The sequence below is a fragment of the Pituophis catenifer genome, unplaced genomic scaffold (genome assembly GCF_029215685.1).
Source record: "Pituophis catenifer annectens isolate HBS135680 unplaced genomic scaffold, rPitCat1.0.hap2 SCAF_1, whole genome shotgun sequence".
NCBI lineage: Eukaryota > Metazoa > Chordata > Lepidosauria > Squamata > Colubridae > Pituophis > Pituophis catenifer.
Window position 1 is genome coordinate 57,678,356 of NW_027256881.1, and position 24,052 is coordinate 57,702,407.

General features: G+C 35.0%; 1 protein-coding gene across 1 annotated transcript in view; it reads left to right on the top strand.

Moving 5' to 3' along the window:
* The window catches only part of KIF6 (kinesin family member 6), a 123,459-nt gene that overhangs the window by 41,385 nt on the left and 58,022 nt on the right, over positions 1-24,052 (top strand). The window contains exons 11-14 of the mRNA XM_070931225.1: positions 3,024-3,129; positions 4,370-4,511; positions 7,172-7,351; positions 18,406-18,514. Coding sequence (XP_070787326.1) covers positions 3,024-3,129; positions 4,370-4,511; positions 7,172-7,351; positions 18,406-18,514 — 537 coding nt within the window. The remainder of the gene's footprint in view (positions 1-3,023; positions 3,130-4,369; positions 4,512-7,171; positions 7,352-18,405; positions 18,515-24,052) is intronic.

The following is a 24,052-nucleotide window of genomic DNA, read 5'->3' on the forward strand; positions in this document are numbered from 1 at the left end:
AAAAGTGATTTATGACCATTTTTCACACTTATGACCGATGCAGCATTTTCATAGTCACGGGATCAAAATTTGGATGGTTGGGCACTGGTTCATATTTATGATGGTTGCAGTGTCATATGATCACTTTTTATGAACTTCTGACGAGCAAAATCAATGGGGACCCAGATTCACTTAACAACCATGTTCCTAACTTAACATCTGTAGTGATTCACTTAGCAACTGTGGCAAGAAAGTTGTAAAGTGGGGTGAAACTCACTTAACAACTGTCCCACTTAGCAATCGAAATTTTGGGCTCAGTTGTGATTGTAAAGCGAGGACTACCTGTATTCAACAATCTCAGTTAACAATCACAAGAGAATTTCTTTTGTAAGTTCTGGCATTGTCTATCACCATTCCATTCCCAATTATGGTCGTAAGTCAAGAACTACCAGCAAATTGGAAAAAAAAAATAGCTTTAGCAACATTATCTAGAAATATTTTAATAAGCAAGAAAAAGAGCATATTTTCTTACAGATGTTTATTGCTTATTAATATACACAACTTGTTTTCTTTATCATGTCAGTTAGATTTTAGTTCTTCATTTATCACTAATTCAGTTAGATCAGAAGTGATAGGGCTTATTCAGAAAGACATTTATTTTTGAGTTCAAGGATTCCAAAAGAAAACATTTTGAATGGAATATCTTTCTTTTCTTGCTACATTGTAAAAAAAGGTTGTTTTTTTTTACCAAGCAACCTGAAATATTTCCTATCCATTCATCAGATACTGAAAAACAATATTACAAAATGGCTTTTTTGCAAGCCATTATTTTTCTCTCTTTGACGTTTGAAGGCTATAGCCAATGGTAGTGAACATGCAGCACATATCGTGAACCTTGTACTGTATATGACACAAAGTATCAAGGTTCTGTAATAAAAAAGGAGAAACAGCCATAAATGAATTTGTACATAGTTTATACATAAGGTCAAAGTGAGGGCTTCCAAAATTCCTTCGTGAGTTAGTTAAGTCTCTTTGCTTCCATCATATATGATATATTTTAAATATAATTTTCCTACATATGGAAAAAGCAATTTACTATTTTAAGTTACTTTAAAATATTTCACTAAAATATTTTATAAAAGTTTTTATTAAAGTTGCTTGGACAACATTACAAATATCTACCCTGTTTCCCCAAAAATAAGACATCCCCTGATAATAAGCCCAATAGGGCTTTTGAGCGCATGCGCTAAAATAAGCCCTCCTTCCCCGAAAATAAGCCCTCTTTGAAAATATTTAAATGCAGAGCTGGAAATCAGGTAAGACAGCAAGAAGAGCCCCGTCTTGTTTCACGCGCCCCAAAATAATAAGACCTCCCCAAAAATAAGGCCAAGCGCTTATTTCGGGGTTGAAAAAAATATAAGACAGGGTCTTATTTTCGGGGAAACACGATATAAATGAAGAGTAGTATCCATATACTCTGTCCTGCAAGGGCTTGTAGGAGAGAAGTTATTGAAGGCCAAAATCCATCACATTAGCCATGTACAAACACTACAGCAAACAGTTATTCAAGGCAACACCCATGGGGGTACAAACCTAAGTTTAGGTACAAATCTAAAATGTACTATGCTAATTACAGAAAGAGACAGACTAGAAGAGTGGTCTTAATGTAGAAAAAGGTCACTATATCCAACAAAATAGTTCAGTCACAGGTTCTGCAAAATGGGCTGAGGTGAACATTATTTCCATCAAATATCTTAGTCTCTGATACTGATACTTTATAAAATTTTCAGAAAAAGACCTATTTCCAGATCAATTATGCTCATTATCTTAACTGCCTCCTGAGGAGGTCATCTCTTCCAGGAAGGCCTACTTGACCGTCTGACAGCTATCTACAGTGCACATGTTCCTCACTTGGCCCTACATTGATTTTAGAAATCATCAATATATGCAAGACTATTAAACAGGATTGCTGTCAAGTGCTTAAAGATTCAATTCTGTGGACCATTAATTATAAATAAGTCTAATTGAACAAAATATAACTTTACTTTGGTTTTATTTTATTTATTCAAATTTCTATACCGCCCTTCTCCTTTCGGACTCAGGGCGGTGAACAGCAAGATAAAAAACATCTATACAAACATCACAGTTAAAAATAAAGTTAAAATAATTTATAAATTTGGCCCATAATTTAAAACTTGTCAATTAAAATAAATATTAAAATTTTTAAAACTAACCCTAAAATCAGGACAGACCGGCTAGCTGAAAAAAATAAGTTTTTAGGGCCCGACGAAAAATCCGGAGGTCGGAGATCACTCGTATCTCTGGGGGTAGATTGTTCCATAGGGTAGGTGCCACCACAGAGGAGGCTCTCCTCCTGGGGGTCGTCAGCCGTCATTGTCTGGCCGACGGCACCCTGAGGAGGCCCTCTCTGTGGGAGCGAACTGGCCGGTGGGAGGCTATTGGTGGCAGAAGGCGATCCCGTAAGTACCCTGGCCCTAAGCCAGGTTAAAAATATACTTGATATATCATGTGTTTCTGCGGAGTTAGAATTTATTGGACAGAACATTACTATTTTAAAAATATTCAATTTTATTTTAAAAAACAACACCTCCTTAATGTGTTGTTTAGACATAAGCAGTAAATTTGCTTTCTATGTGTTGGAACCAGAGTTTGTTTCCTGCAGATAAAAAGATTCTTTCCAGCCATAGGTGACTTTTGATCCAAAGAAAAAAATCCCAGTGATACAAAGAAAAATGCAGCTATTTTTTTTAACTGACTTCTCCCCACTCTGTTTTCCACTGTCATCCTCAAAGTTTGTTCCAAAGATCTAGAATCCCTAAGAACTGAAACATCAGGTATAAATTTTAAAATACTGTTTTTCCTGCTTCCCATTTTGCTGAAATTCCATTTGTAGAAAGTTCATAGTTGTGACAAACTAGCAGGAATTTGGAGTTTAATATTTATATTTGATTTGTTCTTCTGAAGTGTTATATATTTTCTTCAAGGTAGCTTTTTATTTTGTTTGTTTTATCATGTATATTTAGATTAGATGAGCAAGTTAAAGAATTTCTGGAAGATATTGATCCTGAAAGCATTTTGGAAATTGGGGCTGATATGCGGAAGATCAAATATTGTTTCAGCCATTTAAAGGTATATTGCATTGCGTTTTTAACACATTAACCAATGTACTATATTTTGATTTATTAGGCAATTTTAAAAGAGAAGAGGAAGTATGTGTTTCTAATTAGAGCCTAATTAGTATATATATTAAATAAATTATGTTTTTCTTGTAGCAGTAATGAAATTTACATTTTGTAAATGGGAAAATCACAATTTTCCATGTGATATTTGATATAGGAAACTAGAGCTATTAATCTAAGGATAAGTTAGGGTTTTTTGTTCATATGCTCTTCCCTTTTGTATTAACTTTGTTCTTAATATTTTAAAAGCTTTCCTGTTACATGTAAAACAGTGAAATGCTGCTTATTTAATAACCAGTAGCTGAAAAAAGCTGGAAAATTTAATTTAAAGAATGTGCAAACCTAAATTTCTGGGTATTCCTTCTTAAATAAACCATTATTTATTTAGACAGGAACTTTTTATCTAAAGCAACTCCATAGTTAACTTATGTCATATTTTATATTCTTGGATATTATTTTATAACTATTCAATTATTTGTATAGAAGTCGTTCCCTCCTCCCTCCACCCCCCCCCCCCCAGGACCAACTAGAAAAAGGCAGTTGGGTGGGTAAATTTCATAGGGAGGTTAATTAATTTGTTCGAACTTTTATGCTATACTAAACAGAATTTAAAGAATATATTAACAAAAACAGTAATTTATAACTATTCTACAACTTCTGGTTGCGCTTTAGGGTTTTTGTGTGCTGTTATTTGATTATGAGCCATCAAATCAGTATTGCCTCTTAGCATCTACAAGCATACAGTATGTTTTTCAATAAACTTTTTAATACAGATATATGTTTTAAAAATTAAGTAATTAACTGAAAGTTAATTTGCATATTTGCAAAAGTTAAAGGTACTGTTGAGGCCAAATGACATAGTTGTTCTTTAAAAAAAAGATCTTATATATCTTACAGGAAAACAAATAGAGAAACAATTTTAAGTTTAAGAAAAGGGAATTAAATCTTTGAAAGGAAAGAGAATCAATCTTAGGAAGGATGACTGCATAGTTGTTCAAAGGAGAGAGGGTACATGAAAATTATTCTGATTTGTTTAAAAGAGAGGAAGCTATTAAAACTAGATGATCCATAAGGGAAAACTTTACAGTAGCTTGGCATCCCAGCACTACAAGTTTGTCAAATTTCCTCCTTACAGAAAATGAAGAAATGAATTACTAATTAAAATAACCATATTGTTTTTGATTCAACAGAGACTGGTAAATGATGCAAAACGTCCTGGCAATCAATTACTTGGACCAGATGTTCAGGAAGATAAAAGTGCTAATACTGTAATTGGCAATGAAGAGTTAAAGAAACTGAAGGATCTATTGCAGCAACGAGATAATGAAATTAGTATCCTTTCTGAAATCTTTATTGGATAAAAATCTAGTTCCTATTCCTGTGACATATCTGTTTCTGTAAGGAATATGGCAAGATTTCATTCTGTTCTTTGCCTCATGACTTCAGGTCTCTTCCAAAATGTTCAACAATCCTCAAAAGCAAATTTGGGGGGGCGGGGGGAGCTACAGGAGGAGTATACTTTATTGCAAAATACTTTAAAACTCAATGTATAATACTTTTGATTTAATAATAACATGGAAAGGTTTCAATATTGTAAAGTGAATATAATCAAGCTGAATACATCTATTTTCAGTTACCATTTGCTCAGTCTGGAACAGCTTACCCTCTGAGGTCAGGATGACCCATGCCCTGTTAAAACTCAGGAATGCAGTTAGAATCATTTTGGAGAGAAAAGCAGCCGACATCTTATGGGGAGAGGGCTGGGTTGTGTTGGTTTAGCCAGCATAGGGTACTATGATGATGAATTGCTTTTATTGATGTTTTCACTATTTTGAATTGTAAATTCATCAGAATCAGTCAAGGAAGCTACATAAATACATTCTTAATATTCTAGTTAAAGTTTGGGTATAACCACTGTAATTTGTATTTCTGATCAAACTATATGTTTTAGTTGACATAATCTCAACATAGTACCAAGTTAAACATGACATTCAAATATTGGTGAGCTTCCAGGCCTAATTATTTTGTATCTTGACAAAACTCCACATTAATGTATTAAAGAGCCATGGTGGCTCAGTGGTTAGAATGCAGTACTGCAGCAGTTCGGCAGATTAAATCTTACTAGACTCAAGGTTGACTCAGCCTTCCATCCTTCCAAGGTCAATAAAAAGAGGACCCAGATTGTTAGGGGCAATATGCTGACTCTGTAACCTGCTTTGAGAGGGCTGTAAAGCACTGTAAAGTGGTATATAAGTCTAAGTGCTATTGCTAAATATCACATGTTTATGAACATGTGAGTATTTTGAGTTTCTGAACAATTTGAATATTTATTTATTATTCGTGTGCTGTTTACTGATACACAATACATAAGACAATAGTGTACAGAATTGACACTTTTTCAGTTGTGTAAAGGAATGTGGGGATGACCTTCAAAGATGGAGTAAAAGAATGGGCAGAAAAAGAATTATAGAATAGATCAGTCTTAACTTATCAGGAAATAAAAAAGAGACATTGGAAGTTTTTTACTTGTTTTATTTACTTATTTGTATACCAACTAGCAGACAGAAGATATGATGATGACTCCTTAATTGTCCCACACATGGACAAACTTCACCATAGTTTCAATATAGAAACTAGGTATCCTTGAGCAAGCTAAGTCTAAAAATACTAGAGAATTTCTAGAAACCTGGCATTTAGACAAATCAGCCATCAACAAGCATATAGCATTACAATAAGTAGAATTAGCTTATAAATTTTTGTTAACAGAAACTTGTTATTATTAAAGCTGTTAATAAGACTGAAAAGAGTAATTCACTCATTAAGATTACAATTCGGTGAAGACAATTAGCATGGCAAATGCTCTGAGCTAACCTCTTACTTTGTAATTTGTTCTGAGTGCTTTCAACAACTGTAGGTTCCTTTTGTACTCACCTCCCTGTCCATTTGAAAATAAAGATACTTTACTCATACAAGCAGGTGAAAGTTGAAAAAAAATGCTTCTAAACACTCCCAACTAGAAATTTCAGTAGTGAGAAATATTATTAAGAAATGGAAGTTGCATGGAAGTCTTGAAGTCAAGGCAAGATCTGGAAGACAAATATATCAGCTGGAACTGCTGAAAATTGGTCATATTCACAAAACAATATCCACAGTACAATATTTCTGATACAACAATAAATTTGCATGGGAGAAGTATCAGAAAACCTTTTCATAAAACTTAACCACAAAAAGTAATTATCCAAAACGTTTGATAAGCCTGAAGTATTTGGAACAAAGTGCTTTAGACTGATGAAATGAAAACTGAATAGCTCAGCCACAGCCACAAAATATACATTTCAAGAAAAATAATATGAAACATTTGAAGAAAAGAGCAATATGGCAAAGTATTAAACATAGAGATCACTCTATTGGCTCAGTATGCTTTAGTATTGTGTGACAGTGAGTGGCACAAAATATACTGTGCAGTATGAGGAAGAATATCATCAATGTTAACTAAATCCAATTCCATATTTATCCATAAAAGATTGGTTGAGAATCAAATATTTTAAAATTTCATATTTTTATTTGTTTTCCTTGTTCCATTTACAATGAGTTAATAATAGAAGCAAATGTATGGTTTGACACTTTTCAAATATTAGATAGTATTTTATTATAATTGTAGAGATTTTTGTATTACCTCCATACAAAAGGAACCCAAAGCTTCACATATCTTATGTTCCACATACTGTACTCTTTATGTTTGGAGTGTGGTTAGAGCAGATACACTGGGTTTGTTTGTTTTTTTTGCCCAAACCAGCTTTAAGAATAAATCCAGTATGATAATGTAAGCTAATGTTATGAGGACAGAAGAATGGGGAATCAATCAATCAATATAATAAAACATACAAAATAATTATTCCTGTTCTGTGTAATTAGCAGTCTTTTTACATAAACATACTTGTGCTAATTATCATTACAAAGTATTTTAAAGCTTTCCTTAATATAAATATTAGCTATTTTAGTAAATATGTTAAAGAAAGAAAAAAGGAAAACACAAGATGCCCTTCATCTCAGTGCTTCATCCAAGGAAATTTCAGCTACAGAAAGTTCCTTTGATTTGAAAAACATGGAGACTGAGCAGATGTTGCCTGTCAGTTTGGAAACAGAATCTAATTCTCACTCAAAAAGCCGAGGTCAGTCATAAAATTTATTCTCAAATATTGAATTATTGCATAACTATCTTTGAAGGACTGGATACTGTGTGGAATAAGAAGACTGAAAATAGCATCTCTATGTAAATTATTTGTTCATTTGTTTATACTGTGAATATACAAAATGTTGCCTAGGCTTCTCAGTATCATAAATAATTTTCATATTGAGAGAAGAAGCATTCTTCTCTAAAAATATATAACTAAGAAATCTGTCTCTGTGAACTATGTTGTCATCAGATAGGCATTTCAGTACATAACTCCAATGAATTTCAGCATCTAGACATCTCTGGAAAGGGAAGAAAATTACCATAGGCATTTCCACAAATAACTAGTATAAGGATCTACAGGAAGTAACAAAATGGTTACACAAGTCCTAAACTTCTACCTTGAAGGACATTGCCTCTTGGTGAAGTTTTCTTGAAAAAATGCACGATAATGGCAAATTGACTGCAGCAAGACCCCTCAGATAAATCATAAAATGTTACATTGGGTCATCTAGTCACAAGATACATATAAGATTGTACCTGAGTCTCATGCCAAATGCTTAACTATTTATTTGTTTCTATACTGTAACACATTATTGCAGGATAATGGATTAAGGAAACTAGGGATCTTTCACAACACTTTCTCAAATATAAAGGTAAAGGTTCCCCTCGCACATATGCGCTAGTCGTTCCTGAATCTAGGGGGCGGTGCTCATCTCTGTTTCAAAGCCAAAGAGCCAGCGCTGTCTGAAGACGTCTCCATGGTCATGTGGCTGGCATGACTAAACGCCAAAGGCACATGGAACACTGTTATTCAAATATAGATAGAAACAAAAACTACACACAGACAAACAATGTGGACCTGGGAGATATATCAAATAAAGGAAGAAGGCACGATAGTAAGAGGTTCTAGCACTTTTATTAAAAAAAAATAGAATATTTGTCCAGGATAAATTGATTTTACTGTAAACATAAATTATTTAAGGTAATAGAGTCATGACTGCAAAATGAAAATACATTTGTTTTTATATTGGTGGTTGCCGAGGCCAAGTTTATATAAATATTTTGTGGTCCAAAATCAGCAATTAATAGTGTAGCTCTTACAGTGCCATGTTTACCATCATACCTCTAAATGATTCTTGATACAACCAGAACTTTTATATAAATATGCCAGCATGTCAGCATTCTTAGAAAATCTCAGGGTGAGTCTGCCAGAATTTTGCAAGATTAAGTATTCATACAAGATTTGAGGTGGGGCAGTTGGTTAGTTTGGAAGAAATGGGTAAGTTGTTTGGCTCCCACAATTTCAATAACCTAGCGCCACTCCTTAACATTTGTTGACTCATATTTGGGACAACTCTGCTGAATGATAAATTGAAACCCAGTCATACATCATTTTATTTTTCAGTAAATTCAAAGTAATTAAGTTCACAAATTTCAGTTACTTTGGTTGCAAACCTCAATTAATTAAAAGATTTAATTTGTCCTAGAAGACACAATTACTTGAAGACTTATTTTTGGTTTATTTTTTTTTTCATCACCAGTACTTATTAATGAGTATAGTATATACTCATATATAGTATGAGTATAGTATAGTACAGCAATTTATAGTAGGACTATAGATTTTAGAGTAATATTTTTAAAGCATTTTTTTTTATCCCACTCTTATTATTTTTATAAATAACTCAAGACCTCTCTCCTCCTCCTATTTTATCCATAACAGCAATCCTGTGATGTGAGTTGGGCTGAGAGAGTAACTGGCCCAAAGCCCTTAGCCAGCTTTCATGCCTAAGGTGGGACTGGAACTCACAGTCTTCTGATCTCTAATTTAAATACAGTAGCATAATACAATTACCATACTAGATTAAATATAAGGTGCACAATATTGTAATTATGTAGTATTTTGATTACTAAAAGGGTTGCCACTGGGCTCTTCAGATTTAACTCTGGATAGCAGTCTGACACAAATCTGTTTTAAAGAAAACTTTTTAGCTCAAGAGGACTTACCTTTCATTGAGTTCAAAACTATTTAAAAGAATACATTATTTGACTATTTGATGTGAACAGACAAATACCGTATTTTCCGGTGTATAAGACGACTGGGCGTATAAGACAACCCCCGACTTTTCCTGTTAAAATATAGGGTTTGGGCTATACTCGCCGTATAAGACTACCCCATTTCCAACGCACACCAAATAAAAATTAAAAAACATCAACTGGCTCACCCACAATGTAAAAGCAGCTGTGCTAGACCCAAAATGGCCCCTGCAACAAGCAGGAAACTCACACAGCCACAAAAAGCCCCCAAAAAACAACTTTCACACTTTACACACACAAAATTCCACATACAGCTTTGTGAGATTTTGTGTGTTTGTGTAGTTAGAGTGAAACACTACAGAAACACACTAAATCTCAGAAAGCTGCACAAATATTATTTTATTTTATTTTATTTTTATTTTTATATGAAAACTAAATTTAAAACTTCCTAAACTTTAAATGGCTAGGTCTAAAAAAGAACAACTAAAAAAAAACCCAATTAACTATTTTTTTGAAAGTTCCCAAAGGGGAAAAAAACTTACCCAATAGAACAGGGGTCTCCAACCTTGGCAACTTTAAGACTTGTAGACTTCAACTCCCAGAATTCCTCAGCCAGCTTTGTTTTGCTAGCTGAGGAATTCTGGGAGTAGAAGTCCACAACTCTCTGCCTGCTTGATTGCAGACAGGGAGTGGCTTGCTGATGGAATGGATTCAGGCAAGCTAAGCAAGGCAAGCGTTGCGACTAGCAGCTAAGGTAAGCAAGCTGGAGGGGGAAAACATTTTTCCTTTTACATGGCTCTGGCGATCCCAGCTGCGTTGCCTGATTAGCAGGCAACTCATCTGGGATCGTCAGAGCTTGGATCGCCAGAGCCATATAAAAGCAAAAAAGTTTTTTTCTTTTACATGGCTCTGGCGATCCCAGATGCGTTGCCTGATTAGCAGGCAAAGCTGGGATGGTCAGAGCTTGGATCGCCAGAGCCATTTAAGGCTCGTCAGAGCCTTTCGGGCTGGTCTGCCTGGTTACAGGAGAACGACACCCGGCATATAAGACAACCCCCGACTTTTGAGAAGATTTTCATGTGTTAAAAAGTCGTCTTATACACCAGAAAATACGGTATTTGTTACCGTCAAAGATCAGAGATAAAAAGTATAACTGAAAACAGCTAAAAAGATTGTGAAATAAAAATAGGATAATACAGGCAATTGGAATAGTTTGAATAATAGTATACTGAAACTACAGTTGTGGGAGATCTTCTCTGTCTTAGTAAAGTGTTATGTGACTGTCCTGATTATCCAAAGAGAAAGAAAAATTGAATAGTTAAAAAAAATGCTGTTTTAAAACACCCATTATACAAATACTATTTGTTTAATAACCTATTCATGCATTAGTATACTGTTGAGGAACTTATTTGTGTTGCAGAGATGGTTGATTTATCTTAAATTAAACTACATAGTCTAACCATAGTATGTTGTTTTAATACTTGTTTCTATAGTCCATATGTCATGAAACGTTCTCTGGCAAAAGTAAATAATTGCTTCTGCTTTTGTCGATTGCTCCTGAAAGAAGCTGTGTATTGTTATAGCTTTCTTTTCTCCTTTCTTCATTCTCGTCCTCATTCTCCAAAATACAGAAGCTTTTTTGAGAAAATAATACAGGCAAGGTCCCAATGTTTTCCCCTTCTATAGCACTCAATCAGAATAGAGCTGGAAGGGACTTTGGAGGTTTTCTAGTCCTGCCCGCTGCTTATACCATTTCAGTTAAGTGACTGTCCAGTCTCTTCTTAAAAACCTCCAGTGATGAAACACCTACAACTTTTGAAGGCAAGCTATTCCACTGGTTAATAGTTCTCACTATTAGGAAGTTTCTCCTTAATTCAGGTTGCTTCTCTCCTTGATTAGTTTCCAACCATTGTTTCTTGTCCTGCCCTCTGGTGCTTTGGAAAATAAATTGACCCCCTCCTCTTTGTGACAGCCTCTCAAATACTGGAATACTGCTATCATGTCCCCCCTAGTACTTCTTTTCAATAGACTAACCACACCCAAATCCTCTAACCGTTCTTCATATGTTTTAGTCTTCAGGCCTTTGATAAACTTAGTTGCTCTTCTTTGCACTTTTTCCAAAGTCTCAATATCTTTTTTGCAATATGGTGACCAAAACTGGATGCACTATTCTAGGTGTGGTCTTACTAAAGCGGTACTAATACATCACGTGATTTTGAGTCTATGCTTCTGTTTAAACAACCAAGGATTGTTATTAGCTTTTTTGGCTGCTGCCACACATCGCTGACTCATGTTTAAGTGATCATCCAAACTCTCATCACTGAACTTTGGGACTATCCTTAAACAGGAAGATACCTACCTGATCCTATCATAATATTGATCAGAAATGCAATGTTTGATTTCTATGTAGTAAAAAATAGAAAGATGCATTCTGTGATACTTCTGAGACAGCAGCTATTTAAATATAAACATTGTAGCAGGATTAGGGTCTGCAAGCAATAAGGAGGTATAAATTTGATTTAATTTGGGTTCCTACACTGAGCATGAAGTTGGATTTAATGGCTTCTTCCAACTCCTTGATTCTGTGATTATATTGTGATGTGGCAGTGAATTAGGATAAAGATTATCTCTCCAATAATAAAAAATCTGTGATGTAGAAATAAATCTGGATGCACAAATATTAGAATTTAAGACTCAAAAGTGGAATGTTATGACTTTCTTTGGCAATATAAATATTTTTTTGAAATATAGAAAAACCAATGTTGGAGTTGAGGTTTTCTAGACAGAAATGTTTTTGGCTTTTAGTAGGTTTATTTAATTAACCAGATATTGGTTCAGAACTATTTACAGCTGTAGGATCTATCTCAGTATGCTTCATGTGAAAAAAGGATTAAAAAGGATAGAATGTTCAGTAGTTTCCATACTGTATTCTATACCTTTTTTTATCTTAACTAAAATAGACAAAAGAATTCAGATAGCAGATAGATAGGCAGGTATTTGAAAAATAATTATATTTTATTAGCAAATATGCTTTGCTTAAAAAATCTTCATAATCCATGAGTCCATGTCAATAAATAAATAACCCTTGCCTAAACAATGTGCTAAAATGTCATATTTTACTATTCATATTATGTCTTTAGAATTCCCCTCCCCCCACCACTGAAAACTACCCAGATGCAGGAAAGGAGTTGAAGATTTTGTCTAACACTCCAGCAAAATTGGCCAAACCCAAACACACTATGTTATAGTTTAGTATAAGGTTCTTGATTTCATAGAAATGTGAGCATAAATTCTAAATGTTAGATTTAAACAAATTATTTTATTGATTTGGTAAAAAATATTACAGAATATACATTCTGACATTCCAACTCTGAAAATGTGTAAGGGACATTGGCATAATATTTAAGCACCCATAGCATTCTGTTATATTGGCAGTGATACCCAGCATGGTTCATATTCCTTAATACATGTTTTGGGATACTGAGCTTTATATTATTCTATTTTGTTACAACATGTCCACTGAAAATTCTGCAAAAGTAGCTTGAAACTATACACTTAATGGCAAAAGATTAATTAAAACACAATTGAAACAGTATAGGTTTTTTTCCTGTACTCTATGAACTTAAGCTCCATTAATTTCTTGAAATGGAGGTCATGAAAAAATGTAAATCAAGATGACATTTCCAGACTCATTCGTGAAAATCAGTTTTGTGAGCATGAAGGTTTCTAAATTAGATTAAAACTGCCAGTTTAGAGGAGACCTTAATCTCCCCTAAGACTTTAGGGAATCTGAAGCATTTTAACTTTTTAATTAATTGCTGTAATCTGCTTCAACTGCAACATTCTTTTAGAGTTTTCTGTAATGACCAGATGAGTTTAAAGAGAATAGAAAGTTAAAAAGATTCATGGAACCTCATAGAATGTTTTATGTTTCATCTAGCTTGGCTATTTAAAAAACAATTGTTTTTCTACAGTAATATTGAAAAATTAGTGAGAAATATTTATGTTGTTTTTTACTGGTATGATTTGATTTACTTAATGACATTTATTTCTCATGAAATACCTACATAAACTACTGGTAATACATTTTGGAAAAACTAAAGACACCAGTTTTCTGTATTATCTAACATCCAACAATCACACTAATAATTTCCATATTTTTAAACATCTACCAATCACCAAAGTCATATTTATTGACCCTTGTTTTTAAATAATGACATATCAATTCAGTTGTACAACTGACATGACAAGTTGCTACAAGTTGACTATCATACAGCTTGGCTCAAATGAAGTAATTATGGAATAATAAAATATACCAAAAGTACAAGTTATGACATTATGGCTGAACTTATTTTTTAAAGCCTTTTAATATTAAGTTGAGTTGTAAATGCTTGTTTGGGGAAGCCATTATATGACCTACAGTAAAAGTATTATATGTTATTTAGAATAGAATAGAATAAGAGTTGGAAGGGACCTTGAAGATCTTCTAGTCCAACCCCCTGCTTAGGCAGGAAACCCTACACCACTTCAGACAAATGGTTATCCAACATCATCTTAAAAACTTCCAGTGTTGGAGCATTCACAACTTCTGGTGGCAAGTTGTTCCACTGATTAATTGTCCTCACTATTTAATTTTGCTATATTAAAATACAGTTCAAAGATTCATTCAAAGAATTTTTTCAACTGGCTTTTATGGACAATAAACACAGTGTGTTTCATAATACTAATTGTACACATAAATGGCAAAAATAAAGGGTTTATAATTCTCATTCAGGAGAATTTCTAAACTCTCAACTTCCAGCAGCTTCTGACACACCAAATGTTATGAATCTAGAACCAGTTTTGTGGATGAGTAAAGGTTTGAGGGAAACCTCACTGTTGTTGATAGACAAGTTTTATTAACTGTGTTAGCTTATTGATTATTTAATTGTAGATTCAATAAAAATACAAACCTCCTTCAATATATGGCTGAAATTTGATGTGGATGTTCCATGCAATACCAAGTTTTGTCTCAAAACAAAGACATTAGTAGTGCATTAGACGTGCAAATAGTGACCTCTAATTAATTATATTGAAAGGGAATCTTTGCATCAGAATCCACGCTCCAAAAATGAGCAGGCTAGGATAATTTTTTACTGAATTAATATTTTATTGTTAAAATTAATTGCCTTGAAGAGAAAGTATTTAATTTGTATGGATATTCTTTTCCCCATCCGAATATACCAGTCATTCTATCTCACAGGCAGAAACCATTCTCACACACATAACACAAGTATACAAACACACAGTACACACACCCCTCATGCCTTCCAACAGAAACAGCAAAAAGGAAGAAATACAAAAAAAATGAATAAAGGGGAGGGGGGTATTGTAAGTATTATTGGAAAAAATGTTTATATTGTATCAGAAATCTCCCCCTATCTCCCTCCTTTGTGTATGTGTGTGAGGGAGAGAGGGAGAGAGGGGGGAGGGGGAGAGGGTGGGAGAGAGAGAGGGAGGGACGGAGAGAGAGAGAGAGAGAGAGGTATTTCTGATACAATATAAACTTTTTTTTTTTTTTTTTGGTTTGGATGTGGTAGCAATACTGGGTGGGGCTCATGAAGTTCTTGTGGCTTTGACTTCAGATTTGCTTCTATCTATTCCTACTAGTTTCTGCCAACTGTGACATGCTTTAATCCAGCCCAGCTTTCCTCTTTGTACCTACTAATTTGGGGGCTTTTAAAGTCTGTGTCCATATGCATGAAGTCATTGCTTGAGATTCTAAAATTGGCCAAGACAGCCTATTCTTATTCTTGTTTACTCTGATTATGCTGCAAGTCAAAGATAGGGTTTTATTTCTGTAATTCAGTTGCTATAATAAATAGATTTTCCTCTTCTGTTATTTTGACTGCAATGTTGCTGGCCACCTTATCTTAGAAGATCCTTATTTCTTACCTCTAAAATTATGATCATATGTGAAATTATGATCACATGTGAAGAGAACTAGACAACCCAGGACCCCTTGTCCATCATTTCAGAGATATTTCTTTACCAGATTACCTTAATGCCTTCAACAATGGCAGCACTTCTAATACACTGCCTTCACTTGAAAAGTTCTTAAAAATTAGGGTCACATTCAGAGCTCCATCTGCCTTGAAAGTAGTCCAAGTTTAACTGTATACCATGTTTCCCTGAAAATAAGACCCTGTCTTATATTTTTTTGAACCTTGAAATAAGCGCTTGGCCTTATTACCATGCGCTCAAAAGCCTGATTGGGCTTATTATCAGGGGATGTCTTATTTTGGGGAAAACAGGGCAGCACAGTCAGACATCAGGAGTGGATCATAGGAAATGATTTATGATATTTTGCATCATGTTATACATGTTTTATGACAATTTTATGTCATAAAAACTTTTATACAATTCTCCAATTTCAATTCCACAGATGCAGGGATTTTGGATGCATTCTGTAAATTAGCCGCTGTGAACTATTTTGGTTCAAAAGGTTTTACTCTATGATGCACCACTTCACCCAGTTAAAATTACAGATACGAGAGTTTTAATAGTATATAGATAGATAATGGCAGAAGTTACAGTACAGTGCCAAAGATGCAATACATTGAATCCCCTTTCTCTTTGAAGATTTGTGATAGATTCAAAACTGTGCCTAATGTAGGTAACGAGATCTTTGTATATGTCCTTATGATAAAGTTTTCTGAAACCTTCAAGAGAGGTGGGATTAATATGGATCCTTTCCTTTTTAAATCTGTATTTTGTTTGGTTTAGTTCTATCTATCTCTGAAACTTTACCATTTCCTTTTCTCAGCAAATGGAGAAGACAACACCAGAAAAACTCTTACAGAAAGTCGAATTATTATATAACAAAATTTTTCATACAAATTTTATTTAGCTGTTTATATAGAATGCTTATCCATGCATGCATATATAAGAATGCCCACACTCATGCGTGCGCACACACACACACAGAAATGCACATGGTAATACAGGACACAAGATACACACACATACTAGTCATAAGGTGAGAATTTTTTCATTATATACAAACACCAAGAGCTTCATTAGATTCCTTCAGAGTTTTTAGTAGTAGCAATAATTTATTCCTACTCTAGATTCCTTCCATCTTTACAATATTACTAATTATTTATTACTACTATAGCTTGAAGAGTTTACAGTTGATCCCATCTGAAATTTTAATACTAGTCTGATACCATCTGAAATCTTAATATTCGAAGGAAAAGAATGTATTTAAGATGCATTGATGTCTAAGGACCTCTTCCCAACAATTCTTTTTCTGCATAAAGAACAGTGAGGAAACATTCTATTCTGACTAAAAAAAGTTTTTATAATAATGCAATTCACTTGATTTCACAGAGATTTAGGAGGACAAAAGATGAATTTTCCACAAATCATTAATAAAACTGGCATGCAAATTTTCAACACTCTGAAATCTGGATAAGCTAATTAGAACAAAAATTACCATCATTTTGTATCAGTTCTTGGTATGGAATAGACATCATACTTTATCATTTAATGCTGTTCATATGTATTTTGTGTGAGATATGTTTTGTTTTTCAGCCAGGTTATCAACTGTAAAAGTGTGTACAGTGCATATAAGCCTCAAACCAATATCTAAAATAACTTATTTTTGCTTTTGCTATATTATTCACGAAAGTGTTGAATAAGCCCATTGCTTTTGTCTCTTTGTTGGCTCAATTAAGTAATGGTTTCTGCAGGGATCTTGCAAAATGCATATTTAATAGGGATTTGTATGAAAACAGAAAACATGTTTTGTTTCAAGTTCAGAACAAATAGTCCCCCTCCAACTATTGAGTTCAAATTCTTCAAAATGGGTTTGTTCCCAACTGAATGAAAGTTGACAGAGCTCCAGTATCCTAACCATATAAACTAATGGGAACTTGGAGCTGAGGTAACTACCCTTGTTTCTTCATTTGTTACCAATGATCATATTTTATAGTATGATAGTGGAACCAAAATAGTAAATCAAAGAAAAATGTTAGGGAAAATAATGTTTCCTGAAAATATCTGTAATTTTGGAAAAGACAAATTGCTTTGAGTTTTGACCCTCAGATTCTAATTATGGAGACATTAATAGCTGTTTAAGAAGAAACATGCAAAATATTTGGACTCATGAATCTTCAGATGACATGAAATAAACGTGATTCTGTCATTTTAGATATACCATTGAATCTATAAATGACATTTAGGTTTCCATAGACTACAGAAACTGATTAATTTAGTATGAAAGTGGTTGCTGTGCTGATTCCAAAAAAGACAGACAGGACCCAGAGTGGTTTGGGAGGGGAAAAAATTGGCCAACAGTATAAGTAAATTAGTAAGATTTTCATTTCCATAGAATTTTTTCACATAGTCCAATTTGTATATTTTCTCAGAAATTCTAATTAATCTTGAGGAACCCTTAGCTTATCTTGACTGATCTTGGAAGCTAAAAGTTCTTGGCCCAGATTAGTAGGACTATGTAACTTCTGAAAGAGGTGCTTCTGTATATATGGAGCCAAGTGAAGCAGCCATAACTTTTCCAGAATGTTTTTCCTGACTGTCCCTGCATGTCTGTCTTTGCACAGCCAGTTTGCTTCATCAGAAAAATAAAATAAAATAAAATAAAGCAGCTGTGAATTTGCACATATGCAGAGAGAGATGGGAGCATCTGTGAAAGTGGCTATGAAAATCTGGAAAAATAGGTAATTGCTTTAACAATTCAGAAATAAATGTTTCATAAGTGATCCTCTCTGCTCACAAGCATCACTTTGAACTTATCGGTACAGTATATTGGTTTGAACATGGATAGGGGAATCACCCGAGAATTCTAAAGTAGTTTTCAAAAAGGGAAGACAAAAATCTCCCAGAAGAATGCATTGGCAAACCATTTCTGCCAAGTAGTCTGTTTATTACTAAGAGTTGAACTCCACTTGAACTATTTTTACTTTTAAATATTATTTCTACAAATCAACCCATTCTGATGTATTCCTTGAACAGGAGTGGGAAAAGAAATGTCACTTGGACGCCAAGAAGCCTTTGAAATTTTCAAACGAGATTATGTAGATAGCATAACTATTGAAGACAATAAACAACTCCTTAAACAAAGGTAAGATTTACACTCAACCATAAAACTCAAAGATTTTGTAGGCAAAAATAGATACCTCTGGCCGGGAGAGAGAAATTAATTATAATATGTAGATGGTTTAAGCAAATAAGTATACTAACTGCACAGACTATACTAAAAGGCAAGAAATGTATACATCTAAGGAACATTGTTTAGGATAGGGATTACTGTAAACTACATCTCTGTGGAAAACATTCCACAAATTGGTGAATTAAGTGACAGAGTAGCAGTGTAGGATCTTTAGTTCTATTCAATTCTAGAAGATCTTGCAAATTGATCTGATAAGCAGAGACACCAGAATACCAAATATCTATAATAAAAAGAATCCTGGAAAATATCTTCATATAATTAGTTTTGAATGCATAAAACGTGTAGAAATAAATGTAAAAACATATTTTATCACTTTTTATAAGTAAAAGTAGATACACATTTTATGTCTCAATTTACAAATAAAAACTTATGCCATAAATGTGGATATGTTGAAGAATTTATTTTCCAGTTGGTTAATGTAATTGTGGAAAAATATGAATAAAAGAAAAATATGCTATACAATTTAAAAAATGAGAATATGCTACTCACAAATCTATCTATGGTTATTAATTTCTTTATAACCTAAGATCATACAATATAACATTCAGCTGCAATCAGTTATGTAGCAAAACTGGGAATACTTAAAACTGTATAAATATTTAAATGTTATGTGTATGGGAAATTTGATATAGCAGAAACTTCAGAGTGATGTCTTAGGGAATTTCCATGATAGGGTAATCGGAAATAGGGCTTGGAGCATGTTCTGCTATTAGTGAAGTGAAATGAAATTCAAGTCATTCATCTTGAAGCTCTGCAAAATCTTTTAGGGTTTTGGAGAAAGGAACAGTAAATGTAGAATTCCAGTTAAAGGACAATAAAGCAATTATGATCAACTTGTTTTTCTCCAGTTTTCCAATTCTCCTTGATAAATAAAAATATTTTAATAATAGTACAATAATTAAAATGCTTCAGGGAGCTTAACCTAGAATATATTAAAAACATTCAGTTGATAGCCTTTAAGGAAGTTTAATCACACTCCAGCGAGATTGCCTGACAAATTTTCCACATGTGCTAGGCCTACCAAACGTGGCAGAACTTCTAAATTCACTGAATGCAAGGAGAAATATTAGGATTCTGGAGATAAATTGAGGCATTTAAAAAAATGTCTTTCATAGTCATCTCAAACTTTAGATTCCTTTAGCTGTCTTGTGCCATCTGTTTTTTATTTTTCTCTTCCTGGTTATGCCTTCTATTATTGTATTATTTATTTTGCTGCCATCTTCCAACCTTTCTTCTTAAGAATTATTATACAAATGATCAGTCATTATCTTTAGCTAAAGTGATAAATGCTGTGCAATTGTACTTTTAGTTAAATTTTAAATAGAAATGCTTTAGCTTTCTGTCCTATTTGTTCTTCCGATATTATTACTTGTTATTAATATTTTATTATTATTACCTCCTACTCAAGCAGGAAACCCTATACCATTTCAGACATGGTTGTCTAATCTCTTCTTTAAAAATTCCAGTTTTGGAGCACCCACAACTTCTAGAGGCAACTTGTTCCACTGTTTAATTATTCTAATTGTCAGGAAATTTCTCCTTAGTTTTAGATTGGTTCTTCCCTTGATTAGTTTCCATCCATTACTGCTTGCAGATATCCTAACTTAGAGAAACTAAATATTTAGGTACTCTAGATGGACAGCTAAATAATATCATTTTAATCTTAGCAGAAAACAGTTTTCCCTGTGTAATACACATTTCACTTCACTATTTTTTAATACTGTGTAATCTTTCTAAATTTTGCAGAATAGATATTCATTTGAATGAATCCAGTATAAAATAAAAGCAAGGATTTAAATTTGACTTTTGGCCTGAATCCTAGCATCCACATGGGATAATAGGCTGACTCTGATTCTGGGTTTTATTATTTATTATTTATTAGTTAATTTGGTTTAAAATGGAATTTTGTTGTACAAGTTTTTAACTTGTGTTCGCCACCCTGAGTCCTTCTGGAGAAGGGAGGCATATAAATACATGAAATAAATAAATAAATAAATAAATAATCACAATACTTGCCCGCCGCCTTGAAAGAGGCGGTGGTGAAGCCCCTCCTCAAGAAGCCCTCCTTGGACCCGGCTGTTTTAGTAAATTACCGTTCAGTCTCCAACCTCTGCTTTGTGGCGAAGGTTGTTGAAAGTGTGGTGGTGCGACAGTTCCCCCGGTACCTGGATGAAGCGGTCTATCTCGATCCATTCCAGTCAGGCTTCAGACCTAGGTACAGCACGGAAATGGCATTGATCACATTGGTCGATGATCTCTGGAGGGCTCGGGACAGGGGTTGCTCCTCGGTCCTGGTCCTATTAGATCTCTCAGCGGCTTTTGATACCATCGACCATGATATCATGCTGCGGCAGTTGGAGGGGTTAGAGGTGGGGGGCACCATGTAACGGTGGTTCTCTTCCTTCCTCTCTGACCGGTCGCAGTTTGTGTTGATGGGGGGCCAGAGGTCGACCCCGAGGTGCCTTGTATGTGGGGTGCCACAGGGGTTGGTCCTCTCGCCCCTTCTGTTCAACATTTATGTGAAGCCGCTGGGTGAGATCATCCATGGATTCGGGGTGAAGTTCCATCAGTACGCTGAAGTTCCATGTACTCAGCAGTACATCTCCACCCCGGACCACCCCAATGATGCCCTTGACGTGATGTCCCGGTGTCTGGAGGCCGTGCGGATCTGGATGGGGAGAAACAGGCTCAAGCGCAACCCATCCAAGACTGAGTGGCTGTGGCTCCCGGCGCCCTGATATAGTCAGTTGGTGCCATCTCTGACTATTGGGGGCGAGTCGTTGGCCCCCACGGAGAGGGCTCGCAACTTGGGTGTCCTCCTGGATGCACGGCTGTCCTTAGAAGAACATGTGATGGCCGTGGCCAGGGGGGATTTCTATCATGTCCGCCTGATTCGCCAGTTGCGTTCCTTTCTGGATCGGGACTCCTTGCGCACGGTCACTCATGCCCTCGTCACCTCCCGCCTGGACTACTGTAATGCTCTCTACATGGGGCTCCCCTTGAAGAGCACCCGGAGGCTCCAACTGGTCCAGAATGCGGCCGTGTGGGTGATTATGGGAGTGTCATGGCACTCCCATGTAACACCTCTCCTGCGTGAGCTGCAGTGGCTCCCAGTGGTCCTCCGGGTGCGATTCAAGGTGTTGGTGACCACCTTTAGAGCGCTCCATGGCTTAGGACCTGGATATTTACGAGACCGCCTTCTGCCACCGAGAGCCTCCCACCGGCCAGTACGCTCCCACAGAGAGGGGCTCCTTGGCGTGCCATCGGCCAAACAATATCAACTGGCGGCCCCCAGGGGGAGAGCTTTCTCTGTGGGAGCACCTGCCCTCTGGAACGAGCTCCCCCCAGAGATATGGACGATTCCGGATTTACGTACTTTCCGCCGGGCCCTCAAAACTTTTTTATTTCAACAAGCCGGGCTGGCCTATCTCTCCAATTGTTTAATTTTAATTTGAATTTTAAATGGGGTATTTTAATTGTTGGGCCAAATTGTTTAATATATTTTAAAATTGTTTTTAAACTTTGTATTCTATGTTTTTTACTTTTGGCTGTTCACCGCCCTGAGTCCTTCGGGAGAAGGGCGGTATATAAATTTAAATATAAATAAATAAATAAATAAATAAATCAAATTAGGATGTTTACTGGGTAAACATGCATAGGATAGCATTATTTTGCTGTATTCATGATAACTGCTGCAATGTTATGATACAAGAGCACAAGGAATGCTTTATTGTATGTGAAAACCCATTAGCAAATGACATTGGGAACTTTAGATAAATCACACTTGTTTAAAACAAACTCTTTTCAGATCTACTCTGTAATTTGGAATGTAACTGCTGAACCACCACTTATACAAAAACTCAGTGACCAAGCCACTATTCAAATTGCTAGGTAACATTATATATACAACACATTTCAAATTTAACAAAACTCTCCTAAATGTAACTCTTTGTTATGCAAATAATATATATGTGGTAATCTGTTTTATTTTGTGCTGGAGTTTTGATTCAAAATTACTTTTTCTTTACTGTATGATTTTTATTTTTTGGCTTTTCCCATATCCCTAGTTGAAATGGTTGCATTCATTTTTCCATAAACCAGTGGTGTAATTCATGCTTTTCACTACTTAAAGATGTCCAGAGAACTGCTTTTTATAGATTTTTCTTAAGTTTTCTGTGGTAGGGTGGCACCATCCTCTCCATGCAACCACACTAGCATTACTTTCTCAGGCACCTTATTTTTCCTTCACATCCATTTCTAAATTGTTTCCAACTTGTCAGTATTTTTAACCATAAAATCATGGGATTGAAAAGGATCAAAAAGGGATCCAACCCAAGTTTCTGACATAAATTTCATCAATCTGCAAACTTTCCCGAATAGTTTATAGGATCCAGATCACAGTGCACCACAAGTAAATATATTATAAAAGGTGCCAACATTTATCATTCATTCCTGAGTCAAATTAGGTATTTATTCTCAATAATGTTTACTGAGTGAGGGAAACATGTTTGCCTGTTAACTATTAAATTAGCTAATAGATTTTTGTGGCTTAAACTTTAATATCTTGAGCCAATTTTAGCAGTGCACAAAGTATGTACAAATATTCAACAGAAATGATTGAATAATTATTAGGATAGGAAGAGGCTGCCAAATCATGATTGAACAGGATGAGAGTCCTTATATCCTTTGAGGAATTGTAGTGAATCTGCAGCTCTGGGGTGGCCAGCTAAGATTTACTAGACACCAGTGGTGGAAACTTAATGCACTCACAAACCACTGGCTGCCAGAACATAATTTTTGATTAGTCCTATAAACCAAACAGAAAATGCTTTTAGAATTTGCCGTTGAAAATATGTAATGGGACCATTTTGCAGTATTTCATCATTCATGACTATTCCATTTTCTTTCTGCTGTTTTTAACAGTAGGAATAAATAACTCTTGCTCCTTCTATTTACTTTATCAGAAGCTAGCAGCCAAAGGGCAGATATATAAAACCTTTCATTTCTTCATTAAATGCTAATTTATGGTAAATCTGTAGCTCAGAGTGCAAGGTTTACCCATCTATAGCAAAGCTCTGCACTGAAAAAACTGAATCACAATACCCACCACTAAGGACTCCAGAGAAACAAAATAAGACTGATAAGCCTTGACAAATGAAGAGAGTTGGAGAGAAGAAAACAAAGGAGTTGGTGCATTGCTGCAAGGAATAGCTCCTTTTATCTAGAAACCTTGTGACTAGCTACCGTAGTATAGGTGAACTTTTCTACTATGCAGGGATGTGTGCCCATGTCAATCAAAACCTGCAGAAAGGGGGACATGGAGTTAGGAGAAAGCTGCCCAAAGTAATGCTTGTATTAGAAGTAGAAAAACTGACCAGGGAGGGGCCAGGTATCCAAATTGTACTAAGTGCTTAGAATAAGTTAGCATGT